We start from the raw sequence: 27,380 nt of genomic DNA on the forward strand, positions 1-27,380 counted from the left end.
GTTGATTTGCTCTGCCCCAAATCCAAGGATGCACTAATTTAGATTAAGTTGATTTGACTGTAGCACATAACCTTTTCTGTGTTCCTAATACTACTATGGGAAGCATCACCGCTGACGTGTGCTGATCTAACCCACCCAAAAGACCAGATCATCAGAAACTACCTTTAGGAAAACCTGTAGTGATTACATGGTCTGAATTCTAGTTTGAGAAGAAATTTTTCTCCTTTCAAATGCCTTTCTTGCATTTATTGGCTACCTATTCTTCCAGGGACAGAAATTTTTCATTGGTGGAATCAAAACAAAGCTAAAAAGCTCCAGGAAAGTCCTATTTCCTGGAGATTAAAACATATTGGGAGAAGCAGATGTGACTCTAGCAATTGAACTCCTGCCTACCACACGGGAGGTCCCTGGTTCAGTTCCTGGTGCCTCTGAAAGAAGATGAGCAAAACAGTGAGTTGACATGATGGGGGGCTTGGCAAGCTGACCCAACAAGCTGATGCAACAAGAGACACAAGGAGGAAAACATAATGAGATCACAATAAGGAGCAGAGGTGGCTCAAGTGATTGGGTGCCCCTCTCCCACATGGGAGGTTCCTGGTTCAGTTCCCAGTGCCTCCTAAAAAGACCAGCACACAACAAAAAACAGACACAGCAAAAAATGCAAAAACAAGATGATTGGGAAAAAAAAACCTTAAAAAAATTTATATGGAAGGTAACTAGGAAGAAGAAAGAATTTTATAAAAGATGACCTATGAAAGGGTAACTGACCTAATCCCCACTTGGTCCAAACAAGAATTACTGAGTTGATGCTTAGTGCCAGGCATTCAGAACTGAGTCAATCAGGGAAAGACTGTTTGAGAACCTACCATGTGTTCATCACTTAACTGGCCTTAACTCAAAATTTTCACAATCCTGTGAGTTAGATAGTGTTTTGTTATAATTGAAGAACTGCCTGCTTAGGAAACCTTACGTTTGAAAAATAGTAGTGGGGGAAGAGAGTGAAACTTTCAGATTTGGAATAACAAAGTGGTTTTTCTTGTCTACATTTGAGCAAAAAATATTTTTAAAAAGCTCTAATTTTATGGTTGTGGTGCTTGGTCTGGTTCTGAATTAACATAAAAGACAATAGATATCATGTTCCCCAATGGTGACACATTTGGTGGAGGTTTTTCGGAACTTAGAAAGGAGAAATGCCTTATTTTAGGATGAGGAAAGTGGCTTAACTAGGGGAAAGTGAGTTGCTTAAGGCCACGTGATTCATTGGTGTCACAAAGTGAGATTCCAATCTAGGACTCCTGGTGACTCCAGTAGCTCTGCTCTTTACCAACTATGCTATGCTCCCTCCTCTGGCTGACACCCAACTCCACTGACAAGTGGAAGGCTGATTCTGCAGTGCAGGCAGTAGGGCAACCAGAGGCAGTGCTTGTGTTCCTGAGGGCGGCAGCAACCAAGCATAGTTAACAGACCAGTCAAGTTTCCTTTGTCAGAAGAACCTTCTTCTTCAGTGGAGCATTCCCCACTCCTTGATCATTTCCATAAACCAGGCTCCAAAGAGCAGCCACAGAGGAAGCTGTGCTGAAGAAACATCAGTGGTTTTTGATGTGGGCAATATGGCCAGGGAGAATACTGCTGTTCTACTAATCTGGACACACAAGAGAAATATCCACATGAAGATGTAACTGACTCCAGAACTACAAATGTGAAAGTGCACTCAAAAGCATTTTTGCAGCCCAAACATGGAGAGGGAAGGAAAACTAGAGAAATCACTATATATTTATTAGGTTAGATCCCTCCATAAATCCAAGGACTGTCCACATCCTTATGGTTAGTTACTGCTTAAAGTGAGTTATCAGTTGGGAAATGTTTTATTTTTACCTAGTTTTATCACCTTGGAGATCTACTAATTCACCTAAAGTTCTATGTGACATATTGGAAAAAGCAATTTCCAATATGGATTCTAGTTTAAACCTGTTTAAACTGGATTCTAGTTTAAACCTCACCTTTTACTAACTGCACAATGCCCATCAGTTCAATGTACTTCTGAATTGTAGGTTTTCCTGTTTCAGAGGGGGAATATCTGCCTTGCCTCCCTTACATTGTTATTATAGTTCCCAGAGTTGCACGTGACTCCTGCTTTTCCCCTTCCTTTAGTTCTCTGGTCCTGAGAGCCACCTCAGGTCACTTCTTCATGAAAGCTTGTCATGACTGCTTCCCACAATACCCTATGCCAACATTATCACAGCATTTTACACACCATAGAGACAGTAAATTTTTCTCCACTAGATTGTGAGCTTTTTGAAGACATGAGAGGCATTTTATCTCCAAATTTTCAATGCCTAATATAGTGCATTTCATAGTTATTGACTAAATTAACTAAAGCTCTTTGCAAACTGATACAGTGTTATATAAAGATAACATTACTCTTATAATGCTACTAACTGAATTATTGATGCTAAACACAAACTAGAACCTTGGCGTTTTTTGTCTCATTAAAAAACCCCGCATATCTGAGAAGAATGACTAGTCTTGAATAAAAAAACCTCTGGCCTAATGAAGGTTCGTCCAAAGAGCTGCAGAGTTTACGCTAAATTCTCATACACAAATGTGCTCTGAGGGAAAAAAAGAACACAGTTACCTATACAAATTGGCAAAAGCATTTTATTATGTGGTTTAGGTAAGTCTTTGCATTCTACTAACAAAAGCTTTTTTCTATACCTTACTCTACGTAACAAATGATATATTTGTGATTTTAGCTAAATGTTATAGTTTTACACTACTGCAGAACACCTTCCTTTCATCTGTACTTTGGTACAATTATACAGTGGATACCTCTACCTCCAGAAAATAAAACGATTCTCAATCTATAGTCAAAATCAGACGAAGATATTAATACCAAGTTTCTTGCACCACTTGGTAAAAGACTGCAATAAAAATCAATACAGTATGCTGCTTAACAGAGAAAATGAGACATCTTCCACAGCTTCAGTTACTTTATAGGAATGATTTAGCATCTGGTTTATTTCTACTGCAGTTTTCACATATGATAGGTGGATGTACCATAATGAACAATCTCATCTGCATAAGAGACGCAAATATTGGATTCTAGCACAGGAAATGTCTCTTGGGGCTTAGTAATATACAAACAGATAGGAAAGAAAAAACTGCCTTAGGAAAAATTTCACTATTGTTTGACCAAACATTTTTATCACAGCTTTCGTATATTACAAAAGGTTTCCATCAGAGATGAAGCTTATTTATGAAATAAAATTAGTCGCTATCATCTGATCCATGTTCTGAGCACCGATCCGAGGCCTCATTGTTGGATCCCTCTGGTTCTGATTCATTTCCAGAGCCCTGGCCTGAACCCTCATTATCTGATCCTCTCTCCGAGTCCCGATCTGAATCGGCACTTGGAGAAGCTGGGCGAGAGTCGTTCTCAGAGCCTCCCGAGCGGCTTCTTCCTGACTGCACAGATTCATTGTCAGATTGTTCGGAACCTGAAGGCCTTCTCTTTCTGGATGGCTGGTCACTGTCTGAATCCTCATCTGAACGCTGTCTTCGAGGCCTCCGGGGACTGCCAGCCTCACTGCCAGACTTGTTCTGGTTCTCATCCGAATCACTCTCTGACGAGGCATGTTTCTTCCGTGGTTCACCCTCATCTGAGTCGCTGTTGCTATTGCTGTTCCTGGGATGTCTGGCAAAGACAAGCAATGGTTAAGACGCTGAGGCTTCTGCTCAACTGAAAATAAGCTTTTCGAAAATAAAGGCATTTAATGTTCTATTTCTTGATCTGGATGGTGTCTACACAGGTGTTCACATTGTGATACTGAACTTTTCTGTAAATATGATATTATTTCACAATAAAAAGGAATTAAAAAGGAAAAAGAAATAAGGTACTTTAGCTTTAAAGGCAGAATATAAACAGTGAAGGATGATTCTCACTGGATTTTATCAGATACCTTTGCCAAAATGAAGCATTTTCTGAGGAGTAGAAGTGGCTCAAGTAGCTGAGTGCCTACTTCCCACATGGGAAGTCCCAGGTACAGTTCCCAGTACCTTCTAAAAATAAAAAAACCAACAAAAAGCAAACAAACAAACAAAAAAACAACTCAGGAGAGCCGATGTGGTTCAGTGATTGAGTGCCAACTTGCCACATACGAGGTCCTGGGTTCAATCCCTGGCCCTGGTGACTAAAAAAAAATTTTTTCTTTTCTTCCTAATCTCATATATCAAATTATGAAAAGGAAGGGATATATTTGTTTATAAGAAAATCAACAGCTACAGAGGAGTAAACTAGTATCTCCTCTGGCTACAGAGACTCTGAAAAACTAACCCTCTCCTAAGGCTGGGAGAGTGGGACTCATCCCTGTTCTAGTACCATTTCTGCTGATATCTTAATATCATCTATCCCAGGATTTCTACTACACGATGACTATTAGATAGGAAGCTGGGGCTAAAAGAGTTCTTCAGCTTGTTTATTTTTGTTCCCAAGTAATTCCTCTGCTTGCTAATTGATTGGTTAAATGGGAAGGGAAAGAAACAGTCCCTTTACCACTGGATAACAGCTGCTCATCCACCCTCCCTCCCCCAGCTTTGGAGAGGAAGATATATACTTCTCTGGCATATTCCTCAGTTATAGTTTTCATGATGGATATTCCTAGAAAGGAATATTGAACCCTATAAGGATCAGTGAGGGAAATGAAATAAATTATTCTCTTCAGAGATCAAAATAGCCCTGCAGATTGAAGAAAGGCTATTCATGTTTTATCTGAAAGAGTTATATAACCCAGAACATTCTAAGAGAATATGATGAAGAGTGACTAGGAAGTGGACATTATATATTCATTCTGAATATATTTTCAAGACCAGTGGGTCCCCAGGGATTTAAATCACAACATTCCATCTGGTCAAATAAGTACATCACATGCTTAATTGTCAGAATAAAGTTTAACTGATGCAAGTGGTCCAAATAAATGTGGCCTTGACCTCAGGTATAAATTTAGCAGCAACTCAGCCTCTCACAATGGACCTTTCTGCCCATGCATTTTAACAGTGCTCATTCTCTGAAAACCACACATTTCATTACACTGACTATACAAGCCTCTAATCAATGCACCAGGCAGCACTGTGGGCAAGGCTAAACAATGCTTTAGGGAAAAGCAATCCAAATTTCTATCAGCCAGTATCTTCAAAGAAAAAGGAAAGTGCGTATCATTACAGATGGTTCCCTTTGGATCTAGCCTTCTCAACATGCTAACCTTGCTCACCTCTGAACCAACAAGGACTCCCTACTCTTCCTCTGAGACTCAACTCAAGCAATACTTAATTTATTAAAAAACTTCATTTATAACTTTCCAAATCATCTCACGCCAGATTAGGTGCCTCGTCCTCATCCCCTGGATGGAGTTCAATAAATGAATAACTTAAGTATTAAAACATATCATAGGATGTGATTTTTGATTTGCTATTCTCCACTGCCTCCAAGGCATAAATGCTATGGATGTAGGGTTTGTCTTTTTTTTCATAACCCCAGAACTTAGCACTGCATCTCATATAACAGATGTTCAAATGTGTACTGAATACACGAGTTAAATGATGGCTATCAAAATAATATGGTGTAGTATAGTATAAAAAGTTCTGCTCTAGAAATCTAAACAAGATAACAGATGCACACACCCAGTGAAAAACACAAAGCATTACCCTAGAGACAGGTAAAAAAAAATTACATGAAGACTAAAGGAAGGAGAGGATAGAATTAAAGTCCATATTGTCAAAAATGGTACTGGTTAAATGTGTTCATCCAATCCAAAGAAATCTGAACAATGGGCACAAGTCAAGGTTGAGGGGCAAGTTTGTGACAAGTAAAATTAAATACTGTTCCACAAGGTGGGCAGTGAGCTAAAGGAAAGCAATGTACAAGCAGTCTAGGATACAACCTTCATGGAGCCCTCCAGTTCCCAATAAGGGAGGAAAGTGTAAAGAAACTGCCTTTCTCCAGATGACCATAAGGCAATCCATAATACTTTTAATCAGTCAAAGGTAGTGCAGCAAAATGATGTTTCATTTAGGATGTCATCCAGGAAATTTCAGCTAATATTAATGAAGAAATAAGATTTCAAAATAAGTTTTCTTCTTTGAAGAGTAAACATGTAGTAGGACAAAATGAAAGGAGAAATATGAATGTTTGCTAAGATTTTTTCTAGCTATAAGATTCCATGAAGCTGGAAAGAGGACATTTTGGGATGGTGGCACAGATAGGCTGGTTATCAATCACTTTTTATTTACATCATTAGAAGAAAGTAATTTATCAAGGGGAAAATTCCTACCCTTCATCAGCAATTTTAAGTTTATCTTCATCTGAAGAATCATCACTTGATGATATTATGGCTTTGGATTTTATTTTCCCCTTCATTGATGGAGGCAGACGTTCTGGCTTAGGCTAAAGAAAGAATGATAAATAGAATATATTACTCAAGACTTTTAGATTAGGACATCTTGTTAAACTGGGTTTGCATTATAATGATACAATCAAAGAGCAACCAATTAACTTTGAAAATAAGCATCTGTGCACAAGGAAGCTGCAGGGAAAGAATGTACTGTAGTGTAGTGCAATCTTTTATGCCTATGGGGGAAGAGAAAAACAGAACTATATAAACTTACAGCCTTTTTCCTCTCTGTTCTTGATGGACGGCGCTTTTTCGTTTTGGGCCCATTTTCTGTTTCATCATCATCGGATCCTTCATCTCCCTTTGGAGTTCTTAAGTGAACACCAAGATAATTTGTCAATATTCACTTATGCTTATAAAGTCTAAGACTACATCAATATCAAAATAGTTTTCTTTCATTGTGAAAATACTAAGAAAACTTTCCTCAAACATACTGTATACTCCCTTAAGGGCAGAGGCCACAACTTACTCTTGCTGCATGTGGTTCAGGGGTCTCTCGAAACACGTATTTATGCAATGATTGCCAACTAGTTTAGTCAACGTTAAGCCCTCTTATTAATCTACAATAAGTATGAATTTTACACATAGGTGGAGTAATACATGTTGTTGGAAATGACCGAGGCCCCAGACCTCTTCTTCCTTCCTTCCTTCCCAAACATACATTCCAGGACTGTGGCTAAAGTTCATTTGAATGAGGCCATCAGGTTCTTTCCAAGTATAGTCAACTGAGAGGTGGGAAGGCAGGTCTAAGTAAGATAAACGAATGGAGGTTCCTGGATGGAGAAGCAACATGAGAGGCAATGGAACAGCTTAAGGACACCTCAGGTAAGAGATGGGCAAGACCGCCCCCCCCCCGATCTGAACAACAAATGGCACTGGGTTGTTTAAAAGATGCTTTCAATACATTCACCTTTTATATACCCAGCAAAACCATGAAGTGAGCATCATTACTGCTATTTTACAAAGAAGTAAACTGAGGCTCAGTGACTTTTCCAAGACTGTACAATGCATATTTAGTGTGGACACAAATACAGGCTTTCTCATTCTAAATCCCATACATTTTCCAATAAATATTACAAATTTAAAGATATAAGAAAGACAATTATCACTAACTCAAAGCTCTCAGAAGGAAAGCAGTGGAGACTTGTGGAGATTACAAGTATTCATGATTTTATGACAGAATCTATTTTAAGATTACAGTGGCGGGGGGGGGGGGGGCAAAAAAGGCTTTAATATCTGGGAAGATCAAGTGTTCTTCTAGGTCCTAAATCTCTAAACATTAAAAAATTTCAGAAGGTGAAGTCTTTTACCCCTCTTATAATGCTTAAAATATTAATTATAATACCTTCTTCTCTTTTTCTTCTTTCTCTCACCACTCTCTTCTTCTTCACCTTCTTGTTCACTACCACTGCCCTTCCTCCTCTTCTTCTTTTTGGACATAGGCAGGTCATCATCAGTGTCGTCATTGACAAATTCATCAAACTCTCCTCCTTTCTTCGAACGCTAAAATCCAAACAAGACTACAATCAGTTATTTCCTGGCTGGTGGAATGTGATTTGAGTGACACAATACAGGAAGAAGCCATATCCTATTAGTCACTTTACAAACTAAGGATCTTTAACAAAGTCAAATGGAAGAAGTGCTTGGCTATACCCACAGCTTATTAGAATGAGTGTCTTCAATGGTTAAACCTGAAAATTCATTAACTTAAGAGTTCATTACAAGGTAAAAAGTACTTAGCTAACATGGAATGCATTTCTGAATACTAGATACCATTGAAATTATTCAATGATTTTTGGTAGACTATCTCTAAGCAAAGGAGCAAGTCAAAACTAAGGGCTAAGAATTGAGTGAATATAATCAATTCTCTTAATCTCTGAAAGCCAAAGGACAGGCACAAATGTCATCAATGTCAGAAGGAATCAAATCTTACCCGTCCACTACCACCTCCTCTTTTTTTCTCTTTTGTTGCTTCAGTCTCACCAGTAAACATAAGAATATTTTTGGTTTTCTCCACATACTGGGCCCGCTGTTCCAGAAGTTTCTTTTGCTCTTCCTTTTCTCGAAGACGTTTCTCTTCCTATCAGAAAAGAAGGAAACATAAAAATGCATTATGATGAAAAAATCATGGCTCCTATTATAATCAGAAGGTCTTCTTTCTTACCAAAGCATACATATGCACACAATTCTTTAATTCTAGTGTAACTGGAAACTATAATAGATACCTGCTCTTTAAGAAGTTTCTGCCTTAATAGCTCTTTTTCTTGTTCTTGTTTGGCCCGCAGCTCCCGTTCTTCTTCATCTTGTTTGCGTGCTCGGGCCACATGGTACTGGGCTTGACTCAGTAAGTCAGAACATTGCCTAAAACATTTTGGATTTAGAGAAATCTGAATGCAGCTAGTATACTTCATTAAAAAACAATAATTTTCCTTATAAAAATTAAAAACTTTGAAACGGGATCATCAGCTGCTATCTATGAAAAGTCTTACGTAGCAAAATTAACTTAGTTTATCATAACCCAAAACTGTCAAATATATTAAGTTTCCAAATTATAAATTTCCTCCTAAAGCACAATTAAAAAGATTTCCAACATTATCTTCACATGTAACTCAAAGAGTCAGGAATTATATCTTGATTCTGGTAACATAGCTGACATTAATGAAATAGAAAAGCATTTTTCCACACAAATTAAATACTTGTACTAAATCAACTTTGCCATACTCCCTGAAAGGACCCCCAGAAAAAAGCCTTGGTGTAGGTTGGAGAGTCCTCTAGAGGAGATGAGTGTGAAAGACTGACCCCCAGAAGACCAGGGATACCTGGTTCACTTCTGTGTTACCCTCCCAGCCCATACCAATATCACTGCCCACATCCCAAACAAAGTCATCTTTCAAACAGTAACGATACCTGGCTTCTGTAGCAGCAAGGGCCAAATCAAATCTCATTTTATCTCCCACTTTACTCAAGTAACTGAAGTATCTAAAAGGAAAAAGAAAATAAAATACTTTCCTTAAAAATGAAACAAGACCCTTTGGAGTTTTAATCCGCTCTATGAAAAACATTCCAGGGGGAAGCAGATGTGGCTCAACTGATAGAGCATCCGCCTACCATATAGGAGGTCCAGGCTTCGGTACTCAAGGCCTCCTGACCCATGTGGTGAGCTGGCCCACGCACAGTGTTGCCACGTGCAAGAAGTGCCATGCTACGCAGGGGTGTCCCCCGCATAGGGCAGTCCCATGCACAGAGTGCGCCCTGCACCGAGAGCCACCCTGTGCAAAAAAAGCACAGCCAGCCCAGAAGTGGCACCATACACATGGAGAGCTGACACAGCAAGATGACACAACAAAAAAGAGATATAGTCTCCCAGTGCTACCTGGTAATGCAAGCAGACACAGAAGAACACAGCGACACAGAGAGCAGACAACGGGTGAGGGGGGGAAGGGGAGAGAAATAAATAAAAATAAGTCCTTAAAAAAACAAACATTCTGGGGAAGTGGATATGGCTCAAGCAACTGAGCTCCCGCCTACCACACGAGAGGTGCTGAGTTTGGATCCCGGTGCCTCCTAAAGAAGACAGTGAGCTGGCGTGACGGGCAGGCACAGTAAGCTGGTGCAACAAGATGATGCAACAAGAGATACAAGAAGAAAAACATAATGCAAGAGACAAAAAAGCAGGGAACAGAGGTGGCTCAAGCAATTAGGTGCTTCCCTCCCATACTGGAGGTCCTGGGTTCAGTTCCCAGTGCCTCCTAAAGAAAACAAGGAAGATGAACAGACACAGCAAGTGCAAACAATAAAGGGGTGGAGAGAAATAAGCAAATAAATCTTTAAAAAAAAATTTCTGTGAAAGGTTTACATATTGACTGGCTTACATAAATGTATTTAATGCATAAAGAGCTATCATCTCAAAGGAAAATTAAATATGCAACTTACTTAAAGACTCGCATCAATAAAACTTACCAAAAAATGTTTAATAAGAAACAAGTTATTCAAAATAAACAGTTATATTTAATGTTGTTATAAATAAATCCACTAATGACCAAAAATCAATTCAAGCAATAAATATTTTCTAAACATTAAATCTGTATGGGGGCAGTTAGGTGGCTTAGGCCACGAAAGCACTTACAACCTATCAAGCAAGACAAGAAATATTCAAATAAGAATTCAAATAAGGCTGGACAAAATCTGAAGAGATGCCAAGTTTTAATTTTACCATAAGAAAAAATAAGTAACAAGAAAAGAATTTTACCATATATTTAATTACCAAATAAATAATATAAGGCTAAATTAATTTTGAGCTGAGCTGAAAACCTATTAATCACTACTTAAGAAAATTAGCATCCCATAAAAAGACATAGAGGTGTGACAGGTAAAACCAGCAAAACATATGTGGAATATAAAATGTCAAATGTGTAAAATGTCAGGTCATACTATTGTCAGATTAATGAAAAAGCCAGAGCAGAGCTTGCCTGCCATTACTGAGGGTCCTGGGCTACTATTTGATGCCACCTGGTGTTGGCTGTCTGCTTTGGCTCAAATGCCATTGGAATGATTCTTACAGTCATCATTTGAGGGAAGTGATTTTCAGCATCTTTTAAAATATAAGAATTTAACCAAAAAGCATTTCAAATGTTGTTTGTACAAATATATTTACCTATGTGCAAGTTCCAGTTCTTTCACAGCATTAAGTACTTCCTTCAGATTACTCTTTTCATCTTTTAGGACAGAGGTAGCTAATCTTTGCAGAACCAAGGCCACGTTAAACATAAGAACGGTATCACTGGGTGCCACGTGTCTAGCCTGTAAATAAAAAACAGCAAATATTTTTGTATGATTTAATGGCATGAGAATAATTCTAGTTAAACCAAGCTTTAGTAGGTATGTAAATATGCATTAAAAAAGGATAAAAAATGATAAAAAATACTTTTCATGAAACAATACAGCAAAGGATTGAATTACAATAACAGTGAGCTTGTTTTCTTTTTTTTACCTTCAGCAAAGTCTGCTTGCATTCCTGTAACTTGCCACATTTAAAGAGGGCCCGGGCCAAATAGAGCACAACTTCAGTGTTCTGGTGTTTATAGAATTTTCTGAGACAGTTTTCATACTTAAAAAAAAAAAAAAAAAAAAGTTAAAATACAACTGGAATGAAATATTTTCATTTTGTAGCTAATTTTCAAGCAATTTTCAGGCACTGTGAAAAGACTTTGATTTTCTAATACTGAAAGTGTAAAAAAACTGGAAAGTCTCATCTTTTTCTTTAGCAATACCAACTAGAATAAGCTTACAGACCACTTACTAAAGTCACACACCTGCCCCTTTTGGTTATACTTTCTACTACTCTTCTTTAATATTTGGTAGACTTTTTTGGCCTTGAGAATGAGAAATCTTACATATACAATAAACATAACAAAATTCTACAGCCTTGAAACTCTTTTCCCATGGGGCTTTTTTTTTTTTTAAATAAGTCATTTAACCTTTTTGAAACTCAGTTCTCCCATGTGAGAAATAAGAAAACAAATCAATAATAAATCCTACCATTTACTGGGTAATCACGAATATTACTAGGCATGTTAGTGCCAAGTACTGTGCTAAGTACTTTACATATTGGATCCTCACAAAATTGAGATTAAGTTATAATTATCTTCATTTTATAGAGAGGGAAACTGAGGCTCCCAGAGAATGTTCCTTGCCCAAGGAACACCAAACCTTTGATGGGCTTCCAAAGTCTGTTCTTAATATTACATAATCATAAACCTCTGAATACACTGAGTATCACAAGAGATAACTTAAACAGGGTCACAACGGTTAAGAAAACATCTGCTCAACAATGAAAGTGATGTCAAAATATCTTGAAAAAGAAAAATTACCATCTGGACGGCACTGATATACTGCTTTTGTTCCACATAGATGTGTGCTAAGTTCAACCACACATCACTGATATCTGCTGTTGCTTCTCTTACTTGGGCAAATACATCACGAGCTTCACGGAAATATCCTTTGTGGGCCAATACAGCTCCTAAGAGTTAAAAATATTCCTATTTAAGAATTTTCTAATTGTAGTCTGACCAAAAAAACAACAACTAGAAGTTCTATTTTAAAACAACTACATTTAATACATTTGAAAAGAAATTCTGAGCTAGAAATATTCCCCCAAAATGTTCCCTGAACAAATCATTATGGCTATCCAAAGTTTATAATCACCTATGCCATTAGCAGCATACAGATTTTTTGCATCATTTCTGAGTACTTGTTTGTAGATGGCCAAAGCACGATCTTGGTGACGCTTTTCCTATGTAAAGAAATAAAAAGTATAAAAAAAATTCAAACAAGCATGCAGAACATCGGTTTTGTTTAAAAAGGCAAAAATTACCTTTTCTCTGTCTCGGGTGGGCTGATGCAATGTTTGGAGCCACACATTGCCTAGGGCCAGCATAGAATAAGTGTCACTCTGTGTGGATGGCTGTTTTAATATTCTCTCAAATTTCTTCTGACCTGGACCCCATTCTTGTTTAGCCAAATGAAGATTACCAATCAAAGACCAAGCATCTGGATGATCCTGAAACACACATCAGGGATATAAAGCAAAATCTGTGATTTAGATTGAGAGTGATCAATCCTCTTTACACAATAACTGACTAATGAAGAGGTTTACAAGCTACGTAACAGTGTTTTACAAACTTGAGAGGTGAGACCCATTATTGAGTTGTAACTTATTTAGCGGGTAGTTATGAGCATAAAATATGCAGCAGAAGAGTAAAGTAAAAATATCAGTGTATTACACATGGTAAGAGTAAATAATCAATTTGCAAAACTTCCCTTTCAGTTGTTAGAACACACATACATGTATGTACTAAGTGATATGAAATACATTTCTTATTGTTGGCCACAATTATCAAATTTAGATGACTTCTATGGTTCCAGATGACTTCTATGATTCTACTAAAAATGCCAAGATACTATGATTCACTAACTTCTTTCATACGGGATTAACTAAATCCCAAGTCAGGTAAATTAGAGAGGGTAAAAGATATATGAGCCAGATTGCTTTTGCTGACGTATAGGTAAAGGGATAAGGTAGAAAACAGAAGGAGGAACAAGAGAGAATAGAAGAGATTTATATAGAAAATATGGTCCCCACTATTCACAATAGCAAAAAAGTAGAAATACCCAAACGATCATCAACTGATGAATGGATAAACAAAATGTTATATATCCATATAATGGAATATTAGCAATGAAGTACTGACACATGCTACAAAATGGATAAAACTTGAAATCATTATATTATGTGAAAAAAAACAAATATAAAAAGTCACATGGCTGATTCCTTTATATGAAATATCTAGAAGAGGAATTTCTAGAGATTGAGGGGGAATGGCAGGAGACTCCTTAATGGATATGGGGTTTCCTTTCAGGGTGATGAAAATGTTGTAGCACTAGATAGCAGCGATGGTTGCATAACATTGTGAATGTACTAAATGCCACTGAACTGTAAGACTTTAAAATGGTTAAAATGGTGAATTATGACCACAATAAAAACAAACAAATATATGGTCCTTATTTCCTACATGATTAATAGTGCAACCTACTATATACTTTTAGTATAGCTGTAACAAGTAAATGGAAAAAAAACAACCCAAAAAGATGATAAGATTACTACAAAAAATGATAATCATTAAAAGGAAAACGTAATTAACTGGAAGAAAAAAGTGAAAATAATTATTTCTCAAACCTGAGACGTAATATTACCAACCTGATTAATCTGAAGAGCTTCTTTAAACCAGTCTGAAGCCTCATAAAAGTTTCCTTTATCTCTAGCCATGGCTCCGAGGCGCAGATAGCCTGAAAACATGTATTTCAATGTTTTTATGTTTAAAATATTTGCTATAAAGGATTATAATTTTAATGTTATACTTTTGAAACAATTATTTTTTTGTTAAAACATTCATACAATGATTAGAAAAGTCCTGAAGGTAAAAAAAAAAATCAAATATCAATATAACTATTCAACAACCTAGCAAAATTGAGAGTAAGTTCATTCAAATCTTATGGTTTGAAATCTAAAATTTATTTCTTCTACTCCATTCCCAATGGTAGCACCCTAGTCCAAGTCTTTATCTCAAAGTTATTTTAAAAGTTTGCAGCTGGTCTCTATTTCCAATTTCTCTCCAATGCACACAGTCAGTTATTTTTCTTATGAAGTTTTTTTGTCATATGGCAAAATAGTGAAAACATGGACTACTAGAAGACCTGGGCAGTAACCTTTATTCTCCCACTTAAATAACAATAAAGCACCACACAAATGCAAGATATTGTTTTCTCCAGAAAATGCCCTTCTTTTCAAGAGACCAACAATATTTCATCACTGCCTTATATATCAATTCAAATTCAGTCTAGCATTCAACTAAAATCCTACTTACTTTAGACCACACTTGCATCCAAAATACATGACAGAAGGCAAGTTAATAGCTCCTGATTTGACTAGAGTCAAAACATCACATATTCTATCAAAGGAAGTACAATATGTAAATTATTTAATTAGAAGCTTTCTACAATTTGCAATGTCCAGGTCACAAAAACTCAGGTTAGGACATTTTTAGTAATAGCTGTCTCCAGGATTACTATTACAGCTGTCTCACTATTATAATCACTGCAAAAAATGTTTACGGAGATTTAAGCAGAATAGTATAAAGGTAAAATCCATCATCAAATATGCTAGAGTGTTGTTAAAAGCCTAGTAAAGGAACTGACCATTGAAGACAGCATAGAATATGAACTATGGTCTAACTCGTTTTTGGATGTTTCTTTCAGTTTCTAACAAACATAACTGGTGCTATATCTTCTTTTCTTAAGGCCACAAATGTGTCTTGAAGAAATGGAGACTTTTTTTTACTATTGGTTCTATGAGAGAGATTTTTTTTCAGGCTAAATTTTAAAAGCTGTTGTGGGAATTTTATAAATCGAAGTTTAAAATTCTTACAGTCAACATAATTTGGATGCTCCCGTAAGATGTTTTTATATAGTTTTTCTGCTTCATGGAATTCACACATTGCTTCATACAACCTGGCTAAATTGTACGATGTTGTAACAGAAATGGCATTATAATAATGTTCATCATGCTCAGCTTCTGCCTTTGCACGATCCAATGATGCTAAAAAATATTTCTGTAAGGAAAAAAAAAGAAAATCACACTGCTAAAAGATGTAGCTGCTAAGTCTAAAAATGATGTGCATTCAACTTGATAAAGTATAAGAGAAAGGAGTATTTTTGTTTTCTCACCTTTGCCTCCCCTAAGTTTCCAAGTCTAAAATGGAGGGCACCCACATTATTCAGAATCTCTGGGGGGACGTCGGCCTGTACTTTCTCCTGAAGGATTCGTGTTGCTGTTCCATAGGCTGAAAGAGCACCCTGTATTTTCATGGTGAATGGAATAAGGTTTAAAGGAAATGAAAATGAAAGCAAAACAGTACACCATGCTTACAAACATTAGGTAGATGAAAAGCATTACTAAATTATAAAATACCTGTATATCAGTCTGTTCTAAGATTTGTGCCAATTCAATCCAAGCTTCAACATCATCAGGATACTGTTCTGTGACCTTCTTCAAATGGCCCTGGGATAAAAGAAATCATTAAGTTAAAGCTCTCTAACTATAAAGTGTCCAAGTAAAAAGTGGGGGCTATTTTCTACTGAAACTGGAACAAGCTCAGCTAACGAAACTGCTTGTATCATATCTCCACTAGCAAATAATAAGAAATGAGGAATGGGATCAGACCCTAGTAGAGATAGCTAAGAGAAATTAGTCGAAATTTTAAAAAATATACCTTGGCAATATCTCGTTTTTCTTGATCTTCTGAGGCAGCATAGAGAGAACCAAGAATTTTCATAGTTTCATAATTATTAGGATAAGCTTTCAAAACTTTCTCAAAGCACTGAGATGCATTTTCTTTGTCACCTCGATAAATATACATTTGTCCCAAACCAAAAAATGGCAGCACAAAAGAGGATGAGGCAAACTGTGTGGCTTGATAGTAGTACTGGAAAGCTTGGTCATAATCTTCCTAAAAAAATGAAGATAAAAGATCACCAATAATACCAATATATGTAAAAGTTTCTAAAGACTTGAGAAACTGTATACATACATTTGTGTGTATATACGTATATATGTGTGTGCATATGTATTTAAATATTATTAAATGAGAAGTTATAAAATCATCTTACCTGAACATGGAATGATCTAGCCAGCTGATAGCAACTTTCTGCCTGCATCGCCTCCACTTCTGTATTATGGAATGCATGAAGAGCCAAATGCTGGACTTTACTATAATCCTGGAAAATGAACACAGAAAATCAATTATGTGAAATGACAAAATTCCAACAGTCTCAATCATAAAAGGTGTTAAATAAGGCTTCCCCAAATTCCATTTTCAGAATTTGTTAATTGAATTAATAATAATAGTACTGTCTTCAGAATTATATATCATTTTGCACATTTACACTTACTGATAAAATTCAGGGGAGACAGAACTTACATTTACTGAGTAGTTAACATGTACCCATTATAACTATTACTTCATTTAATCCCAACATTACTTAGAGGAATCAGCCCTAATTTTGTGATCAGAAAAGTGAAGCTAGGACAGTAATGTTTTTACATTATTAATAATAATGGTTGAAACTGAGAACTACAATGTGTTAAGTACTGTACTAAGTATGTACTAGGTATGATACCTATATTAGATCTAATCTTTTCTTTTAAAATCAATTTTATTGATACATATTAAGAAAGCAATCTATCCAAAGTGTACAATCAATGATATCTGGTATAATCACATAATGTGCATTCATCACTTCATTATTAAAGCATTTTCATAATAATAAAAAAAAAAGCTCTATTGCTTAATAATCACCTCTCAATCTCTATGCCTCCCCTGCCATACATAGCTGCCATTGTTTCCATCTTTCTAATTTATTAGTATTTATTATTTTATATAGACTCAAACAATACATAGTACATTTTGTCTGCTTTCACTTAATGCATTTCCTTTTGTTTTTTACTCTTAATGGAAAAGTCACCATCATGTTCTTACTAAACCAAACTATGAAAACTATTTCATAAATCTGTGCTTTTCCCCTTCTGACTACCTACTGACCTCTACATTCCTAAAAACCTAGTTCAAAAGTTTTTCCTTCTCAGTGAAAACCTTTAACCACTTGGTTACTTCTTCCTCCTTTATTTCTCTACCATATCTGGGTAGAGACCTATACTTTTACTGAATTCTTTGAGTACAGAAACCATGTCTTACTGACTTCCACATCCTTATTATGGTGGTGAGTATAGTTAAAAAGGGTCAAAACATATTAAGTGAATGAATGAATATAACCACCCCAGATAATTAATATGAATGCTAATTTGAAAAAAAGAACCCTGACATTCTCAAATTTTTTCCAAAAAGAGTATCAACTGCTGTACAAAAAAAAAACAAAACAAGGAATTAAAAATAACTGACTTTAAATAATAAAGAAAACAGACTTTAACCTTTTTGAAGAAAAAGTGGTTTGCCAAGTGGTTCAATACCATAGGGTTGCTAGGATCTATAGTATAGGCTCTGGAAAGAAGCTGGACACCATTTTTGATGGAATCAGCCTAAAAGAAAACAACGACGGGGTTAAAAAGTGAAAACATTACTTAACTAGCATTTTTTCTGTTTACTCCAGAAACTCAGGAAATAAAGTTATACAGCCTAAATTCAGATGATCAAAGTTTAATTCTTTAGTTAACCTTCATCAGAGATGAAAATTTTCAAATAAAGAGTTAACAAATTGTTTGAATTTAGTTTCATTAAAAACTTAATTGTAAAAGCATATCCAATGTAAAGCACTTCCTGTTCGCTGAAACTGTATACACGTAATATATTTGAAAGCATGTTTTAAAATAATTTTTGACCCATAATACAAATAAGTGAAAATACTCCAACAGAGTACATTTTTTAATGTATTGAGAAATAATTCACATGCTACTCATCTATTTAAAATGTACAGTTCAATGTTTTTTTTGTATATTCACAGAATTGTGCAATCACCACCACAATCTGATTTTGCAACCACTTCCTCATCTATAAAAGAAACTGTATCACTAACAATCATTCTCCATTTATCTTATAAAGTATGTTACCTTGCTCAGGAGTTTTTAAGCATATAAATAATATGTGCCCTAAATCTCATTCTGATGACTTCTGCTGCTCAACACTATGTTTTTAAGATAATATCCATGTTGCTATATGTACATCTAGTTACTGGTCTCTCTCAAATTGATGCCTGGCTCTCTTTTCCCCATTTTCCTTTCCTTGTATCTCCCTAGGGCTTTGTACAAGTTATAGTTTAATTTTTGAGTTTCATAAACTTTCCTCTCATTTCTGCTCCAGGCTTTGGGTTGAGAGAAACAGACAGCAGCTTGTGCTATTTCACCATCATGACAGCAATTGGAAGCCTTTTATGATTTAAAAATATCTGTACTGCATTTGTATTCTTAAGATTGTTGTGTAACTGTTTTTCTCTTTTTATTTCCTTGTTAAGTTCTTGCAAGAGAACTACTTTACTAGATTAATAAGAACTAATGACTACTTTATTAAAGAACATACCATATTAGTCTCTACATCATATCTCCTCCAGCTTTTGGTTGGATTCTAGCTGTCTTGGAGTGGCAGACATTTGGACTACCTAGTTCTCCTACCCTGTTAATAGAACACATTTTGTAGACTGTGGATCTTTTCATTTCAGAAAGTAAAGATCCTTCTCCTTTCTTCCTGAACCCTTCACACTACTGGCATCTAGTGTGTAGAGGCCAGACATGCTGCTAAGCATCCCACAATGCGCAGGAATTATTTGGCCCCAAATGTCAACCGTACCACTTCACATCTACTAGAATGTTATTATTTAAAAACAGAAAATAACATGGGTTGGCAAGGATGCAGAAAAATAGGAACATCTGTACACTGCTGGTAGGAATGTAAAATTGGCAGTATTCCATTTCTAGATACATATCCAAAAGAGCTGGAAGCAAGAATTTGAACAGTTATTTGTATACCAATATTCATAGTATCATTATTCACAATAGGCAAAAGGTGAAGGTAACCCAAGTATCCACTGACAGATGAATGGATAAACAAAATGTATTATATTAACACAATGGACTATTACTCAGCTATAAAAAGGAATGAAGTTGATACATGCCATAACAAGCATGGACCTTGAGGACGGCATGTTGAATGAAATAAGCCAGACAAAAAAGGACAAATATTGTACGATTTCATTTACATGAAATGTCCAGAATAGGCAAATTCAGAATAGGCAAATTCTGTCTGAATTTAGGGGAAGAGTTTAGGGGAAGGAGGGAATAGAGAATGACTAATAATAGTTATGGGGATTCTTTTGGGGATGATGAAAATGTTCTGGAATTAAAGAGTGGTGATGGATAACAACACTGTGAATGTAATTAATACCACTGAAATTTTATATTGTATATATGTTGCCACAATAAAAAAATTTTAAAGTCAAGAGTGCTGAGAAACTCTGGTAACCTGATTCTGGACAATCACATCTAAGGGGAAGCATGATGGAGCGCTTCCTTTTCAGTATAAGATAGAGTTTTTCTAAGAGAAAGCCTTCTATCCTTTCCCTTTCCTTCCTCCTTACAAAGCTCATAAAATAACATGATGCCTGGAGATGCAGTCTCCATCTTCTGACTATTAGGTGGCAGATATGAGGAACAAAGACTTCATATTAAGGGAAAAGAGACATAAAAGCTTGGGCCCATGATGACACTGAAGTGCCAAACCCAAGACTTTAAATGGCTAGTTCAGTAAATAAAAATTTAAAAATTAAAGTTAAGGTTTAAATCACTGTTGTGTGTTTTTTGTTACTTGCAACTGAAAGCTTTCCAATTTGATATACAGATTATACAGGTCTACAATCCCTTATCTAAGATTCTGAAATCCAAAATGTCTTAAAAGTCTTTTTTTTTTTTTTAAATAATCTTGGAGAGGACTCATTTGGTGGAACAACTTTACCTGAAATGCAAGGCTATAAACAGTCATTCATTATGCCACAGAAATATTAGTTCAGTTTTAGGGTGCTGCCCAAGATTCCACTGGAGTGTCAGATATTAGGCAGTACATGAATATTACCTTTCTATAATCTGAAATCTTGATTTCTAAAACATATTTGGCCTCACGGGTTTTAGATAAAGCACTATAGTCCTGACAAATCAGTCAGGAACTACATAATGTTTTCACATACATACCTCTTTATTGTTGAGTTCTAGAACAGCTAGTCCAACTAATGCTCCCACACATTTGGAATTGAGTTCCAGGGCTCTGCTGAATGCCAGACGAGCTTTTTCCAGTTTGTTAAGCTTCACAAAGCAATGGCCCATTCCTAAACGAACTTCCGCTTAAAAAAAAAGTCTTAGTCATTCAACCTGCTGAACTAGGGCACTTTAAGCGTTCAAATTCAAGAAAAACGTTGAACCCTTCTCCAAAAGGCACAAAAGATTTGAATTAACCACAGTATAAGTACACTAAAGTCTTTTGCTTATACCACAAACTCAGTTTACTGGACATTAAATCATACCCCTCCCCACGCTTTTCCAATCGTGAGTTCCTTTTTTACCGTAGGACAAAACACTATATACTAGCATTGTTTTCCAATACCCCCTCTTAAACTATACCTTCAATACCTCATTTTTGAAGAGCAAATTTTTTTTAGAAGGTACCAGGGATTGAACCCCAGACCTCATACATGGGAAGCAGGCACTCAATCACTGAGCTTTATCCATTCCCTGAAGAGCAGTTTTTTAACAGAGAACTAAAAGTTCCATTAAAAGCTTTATACGTAGTGACAAGCTCAAACTGTTACTCTTCTCAGAGCTCTGCTTATAAATGCAATCTGATTTCAAGGCCATGCCAAAAGACAATCATATTCCTAGGTAAGGCCAACCCTTCCACTGGTCACTAGGTCCTATTCCCTCTCATCTACTCATAGTTACTACTCTTCTAGCAACCATGCCCTATTTTTCCCAAATCATAAATGTTTCCTGTTCTACTAGATCATTCTCATCAACACACATTCTCCCATCTTTAAAAAACAAAAAACAAAAAGAAAGGAAAAAACCCAGAAAACTTCTGATCCTATTTACCTTGCCAGTTGTCTACCCATTCTTGTTCTTCCCTAGATAGCATTCCTTGAGAGATCATTCAAATTGCTACCTCCAATATTTTTCCTCCTAATTTCTCTTCATTCTATTCCAAGGAGGATTTTATCCCTATTATTCCAGTTAGACCACTTTTATCAAGATCATTAATGATTTCTAGAGTCTTAAATATAATCATTAATTCTCAGTCTTAATTTTACTTGGCCTAAAAACAAAATTTGATACTGCTTGATATTCTGTCCTGGAAATACTGTACATTTGATTTCAAGGACATTGCACTTCCCATGTTTTCCTCCTATATCTCTGGATTGCTCCTTCTCATGTTCCTCTGCTGATTTCTACTCATTTTTCTGACCTCTCAATATCACGAGTACATCAAGGTTCCATTCTTGAACCTCTTTTTTATCTATGCTCACTCCCCTGATGACCTTATACAGTATCGTGGCTTTACAGACCATCTATATATTGATGACTTCCAAATTAATTAATTCATCCAACCATCTTCCCTGAACTTGAGCCTTTCAGAACCCCCTCCATTTATTTAATTTTTTAATGATTGGCTATAATGTTATCTTTTTTTTCCTCTTTTTAAAAAATGTTACATTCAAAAAACATAAGAGGACCCCATATATCCCCCACTCCCCTCACCCCACTCCTTCCCACCTCAACAACCTCTTTCATCATTGTGGGACATTCATTGCATTTGGTGAATACATTTTGGACCACTGCTGCACCACATGGATAATGATTTACATTGTAGTTTACACTCTCCCCCAATCCACCCAGTGGGCCATGGGAGGACATACAATGTCCAGCATCTGTTCCTGCAGTACCATCCAGGACAACTCCAAGTCCTGAAAATGCCCACACATCATATCTCTTCTTTCCTCTCCCTACCCTCAGCAGCTACCGTGACCACTTTCTCCACATCAATGCTACAGTTTCTTCCATTACTAATCACAATAGTTCCATAGACTATCAGAAAGTCCACTCTAATCCATACTCTATTCCTCCATCCTGTGGACCCTGGGATGGCATATTAAACTTTTCATGTTTAACACCAGTACCTCTTACGCTATTTTCCAGATTAAGTAAACCATAACCCCACTCTTCCAATTGCTTATATGAGTTACCTTTAATGCCTGTCTCACACACACATCTAACCATCAACTCTCCCTTCAAAATATAGAATCTGACCACTTACAATGTCCACTACTACCACTTTAGTCTAAGCCACAATCATTTTTGACCTGCATGACTGCAAAAGTCTTCTACTTCATCTCCTGACTTCTGCCCTTGCTCCTGACTTCCATTTTAGTCTCAATCTGGAAGCTTGTGTGATCCTTTTAAATATTAAGTCAGATCATGTTCCTCCTCAGATCAAAGCTCCCCAGTGGCGTCCTACCTTAGAGTAAAAGCTGAAGTCCTTATAATAATCTATGAGGCCCTACACAACTGGTCCATAGGTATATTTTTTACTTCATTTCTTACTACCTTCCCCTAATTGCTCTATCTCCATTCCTTAAACACTGGACCCCTCACTGTCCTCTCTAGCCAAGCACATTCTTTTCTTTCAAACCTGTGTACCTCCTATCGGTTCTCTTTGGGAATAATCTTCTCTATATCTGCATGGCTTAGTCCTTTTTATTTCTTAGTTACCTTTTCAGAGATGCTTTCCCTGGTCATTCTTTCTAAGCACCCCTCTGACATTTCTCACATCCCTTTTCTATTTTTCTCCTTAGCCCTTATCAGTATCAAACATGACATATATATTACTGTTTTTACCTTATTGCCTATCTTCCCCATTAGAAAATAAATAAGAAAATAAAATTTGTCTCTTGTTTGTTCATAGTTGGTGCTCAAAAAAATCTATTAAATGACTGAGATTTTGGAAAGATTTTGGATAGTGCAAAAAGATTATAATATGATCTACTATCCAGCTTTAATTCAAATATAGAATTAAAAATAAGAATCTAAGTTTTGCCATGTCAATAATCCTATAGTATCTATTCAAAATTAACTTCATAAGCAACTCCTAAATCAATGTTTTTTAAAAATTTATTGAAGTATATCACTCATACATAAACATATATAAACAATAAGTGTGTAATAGTTGTGAACTTACAAACCAAACATATATGACATCAAACAAATATAACATCTCACCCTACCACCAATAACTTGCATTGGTTTTAAACTTTTTAAACTACTGATTAAAGAGCACTGTCAAAATATTACTACTAAACAAAGTAGTTTTCCCCTAACCATTCTGATTATTATCTTTATATAATTTATATATGAACATACATAAACAATTAAGTGTATAGTAAAAGTTGTGCACTTACAAAGCAAATATGCATAACATCATACAGGGGTCCCATACATCAACCCTCCCCCAACACCTTGCATTGTCATGAGATGTTTGTTACAAACTATGAAAAAACACTGTCAAAATCTTACTACTAATCATAGTCCTTATCTACATTTGGTATGTTTTTCCCCCAACCCGCCCTATTATTTTTCAAATATATTTTTTATGACAGAAGTTGTAAACTTACAAAACAATCATGCACATGTGCAGAATTCCCAAATAACACTCCTCCATCAACACACCACAATGTGGTGTGTCATATGCTACAGATAAAATAATATCATCTGATTGTTACCATGTCCATAGTGTACATTTGGCTCACATTTTCCATACTGCCTCAGTATCAACACAGTACATCATTTGCATAGATACAAGAATATTATTATTACTAACCACAGTCCATAGGTCACTCCAGCTGTATTTTTCCCATGCTTCTCCACATTCCCAGCATCCTGCAGTAGTGATATACATTTGTTCTAACTAACAAAGGACACCCTTGCATCTGTACCATTAACCAAAATTCTCACCTATCTCCTGGTTTACTGTGCTATCCAGTTCCTAGGTTATTCTCAAGCATTCTATCAATTGGCATTTACATAACTAGACTACCATTTTCAGTCACATCCCCATTTATAAACTAGCTGTTACTCAGTGTGTTATCATCCACTCTATACATTTCCACACTTTTACAGTAAAACTAATTAAAACTTCTATATATATTAAACACTAGTAGTCCACTCAGTCCTTCTCTTATCTCCTTTAAGGATCCACCACCTACCACTAGGTCTTGAAGAAATTTTCCAATAATTTCTTCTAGAAGTTTTATGGTTCTTGCTTTTATTTTTAGTTTTTTGATCCATTTTGAGTTAATTTTTAGATAAAGTGTGAGACAGGGTTCCTCTTTCCTTCTTTCAGCTATGGATGTCCAATTTTTTCAGCACCATTTGAGGAATGGATTGTTCTGCCTGAGCTGTGTGAGTTTGACAGGCTAGTCAAAAATCACTTGACCATACCTGTGAGGGTCTGTTTCTGAACCATAAATTTGGTTCCATTGGTCTATTGTGTCTGTCTTTAGGCCAGTACCATGTTGTTTTTACCACTATCGGTAGGTATTATGATTTAAAGTCTGGACATGAGGGTTCACTTTTCTTTTTATGATGTTTCCGGATCTTCAGGATTCCTTATCCTTCCAAATGAATTTAATGATTGTGTTTTCAATTTTTTCTTTAATGCTGGGTTATTTTTATCAGGGTGGCATTAAATCTGCATAGCAATTTGAGTAGAATTGACATCTTAATGATATTTAGTCTTCCAATCCATGAGCATGGAATGTTCTTCCCATTATTTAGGGCTTTTTTGATTTGTTTTAACATTGAGTTGCAGTTTTCTGAATACAAATGCTCTACATCATTGCTTAAGTTCATTCCTATTTTGAGTTTTATCTGTCATATTTTATTTTCACCATTCTTTTGACACTTTTAGTTACTTTTATTCATATAATCTTCATTTCTAGACTGTCTCTCAGGCCCCTCTCTCCCGTCTTTTCTTTTCAGGCTCTAGCACACCCTTTAGTATTTCCTGAAAATCTGGTCTCTTGCTTAGAAATTCTCTCAGTTTCTATTTATCTGTGAATATTCTAATTTCCCCCTCATTTTTGAAAGACAGTCTTGCTGGATATAAGATTCTTGGCTGGAAGTTTTTCTCTTGTAGTATCTTAAATATATCATACTACTGTTGTCTTGCCTCCATGGTTTCTGGTGAGAAATCAGTACTTAATCTTATTGGATATCCCTTATATGTTATGCATTGCTTTTCTCTTTGCTGCTCTCAGAATTCTGTCTTTGGCCTTTGACATTCTGATAAGTATGTGTCTTGGAGTTGGTCTATTTGGATTTTTTTGGATGGGAGTACATTGTGCTTCTTGGACAGGGATATCTATGTCCTTCAATAGGCTTGGGGAATTTTCTAACATTTCTTTAAATATTCCTTCTGCCCCTTTTCCTTCTCTTCTCCTTCTGGGACGCCCATGACATGTATATTTGCAAGTCTTTTCTGTCATTTAGTTCCCTGAGACTTTGTTCAATTTTTTCCATTCTTATTTTCATTTGTTCTTTTGTTTTTTGTTTTTAAAGATTTATTTATTTTATTTAACTCCCCCTCCCCACCACTCCCCCTCCCTCCCCTGGTTGTCTGTTCTCGGTGTCTATTTGCTGCGTCTTGTTTCTTTGTCTGCTTCTGTTGTCGTCAGCGGTATGGGAAGTGTGGGCGGCGCCATTCCTGGGCAGGCTGCACTCTCTTTCGCGCTGGGTGGCTCTCCTCACGGGCTCACTCCTTGTGCGTGGGGCTCCCCTACGTGGGGGACACCCCTGAGTGGCACGGCACTCCTGGCGCGCATCAGCACTGCGCATAGGCCAGCTCCACACGGGTCAAGGAGGTCTGGGGTTTGAACCGCGGCCCTCCCATGTGGTAGACAGACGCCGTAACCACTGGGCCAAGTCCGTTTCCCTCATTTGTTCTTTTGTATGTTCACTTTCAGAGACCATTTCTTCTTCAAGCTCATCAATCCTTTCTTCTGCCTTCTTAAATCTGCTATTATATGATTCCAATGTTTTTTAAATTTGATTGCACCTTTCATTCCCATAAGAACTGCTATTTTTCTATGTAAGCTTTCAAATTCTTTGTACTCATCCAGTGTCGTCTTAATATCCTTAATCTCTTTAGCCATCTCATTGAATTTGTTAAGGAGATTTGTTTGAACATCTATAATTAGTTGTCTCAACTCTTTTATGTCCTCTGGAAGCTTATCTTGTTCCTTTAACTGGGCCATGGCTTCCTGTTTCTTGGTGTGGATTGTTATTTTTGGTTGGTGTCTTCGCATCTGGCTTCCTAGAGTATTTATTCTGGGTGCGGTTTTTCTCTATAGTTTAGGGCTTCCTATCGTTTCTCCCTAGCCGGTTGTGCAGTAGGAGCCAAGCATGTAGTTGGTGCTGTATGCTGTGGAGGCTCAAGCTGCCCTCATTGTGCCAGTGACCAATGAAGCTTCTTCCAACTTTCTCCTTTGCCAGGGGTAGGGACAGAGTCACAGCTATGTGGAATAATCCAAGCCATGTAGGCCTAGCCTGTAGTTGCCCAGAGACTGATGAAGCTTCACATCCCTTTCTCCCCTGCCTAGGGCAGGGATGGAGCTGCATGTGTGGGCAGCAACCTATGTAGTGTGGGTCCAAGATGACGGCAGTTGCCCTGGTAGACTTCTGATTTTTCAGTCTATGCCAGCCAAAGTTCCCTGCAGTTACCTATATAGGCTGGTGCAGGACTCCTCAGCCTCCTCCCTGCCAGAGGTGGGGCTGAA

The 27,380-nt window shown here is 36.6% G+C and overlaps 1 protein-coding gene across 1 annotated transcript in view; it reads right to left on the bottom strand.

Annotated features, from left to right (window-relative positions):
* Positions 1-2,640: 2,640 nt before the first annotated feature.
* Positions 2,641-27,380, bottom strand: part of CTR9 (CTR9 homolog, Paf1/RNA polymerase II complex component) — a 30,734-nt gene continuing 5,994 nt past the window's right edge. The window contains exons 6-25 of the mRNA XM_004458451.4: positions 20,752-20,900; positions 17,989-18,096; positions 16,671-16,778; positions 16,274-16,510; positions 15,973-16,062; positions 15,729-15,857; positions 15,430-15,613; positions 14,203-14,291; positions 12,820-13,005; positions 12,651-12,738; positions 12,317-12,465; positions 11,437-11,553; positions 11,101-11,246; positions 9,354-9,425; positions 8,672-8,807; positions 8,380-8,526; positions 7,792-7,949; positions 6,661-6,757; positions 6,327-6,439; positions 2,641-3,694 (exon numbers count right to left, since the gene is read on the bottom strand). Coding sequence (XP_004458508.1) covers positions 3,268-3,694; positions 6,327-6,439; positions 6,661-6,757; positions 7,792-7,949; positions 8,380-8,526; positions 8,672-8,807; positions 9,354-9,425; positions 11,101-11,246; positions 11,437-11,553; positions 12,317-12,465; positions 12,651-12,738; positions 12,820-13,005; positions 14,203-14,291; positions 15,430-15,613; positions 15,729-15,857; positions 15,973-16,062; positions 16,274-16,510; positions 16,671-16,778; positions 17,989-18,096; positions 20,752-20,900 — 2,930 coding nt within the window. The 3' untranslated portion in view covers positions 2,641-3,267. The remainder of the gene's footprint in view (positions 3,695-6,326; positions 6,440-6,660; positions 6,758-7,791; positions 7,950-8,379; positions 8,527-8,671; positions 8,808-9,353; positions 9,426-11,100; positions 11,247-11,436; positions 11,554-12,316; positions 12,466-12,650; positions 12,739-12,819; positions 13,006-14,202; positions 14,292-15,429; positions 15,614-15,728; positions 15,858-15,972; positions 16,063-16,273; positions 16,511-16,670; positions 16,779-17,988; positions 18,097-20,751; positions 20,901-27,380) is intronic.

The sequence above is a fragment of the Dasypus novemcinctus genome, chromosome 10 (genome assembly GCF_030445035.2).
Source record: "Dasypus novemcinctus isolate mDasNov1 chromosome 10, mDasNov1.1.hap2, whole genome shotgun sequence".
Classification (NCBI taxonomy): domain Eukaryota; kingdom Metazoa; phylum Chordata; class Mammalia; order Cingulata; family Dasypodidae; genus Dasypus; species Dasypus novemcinctus.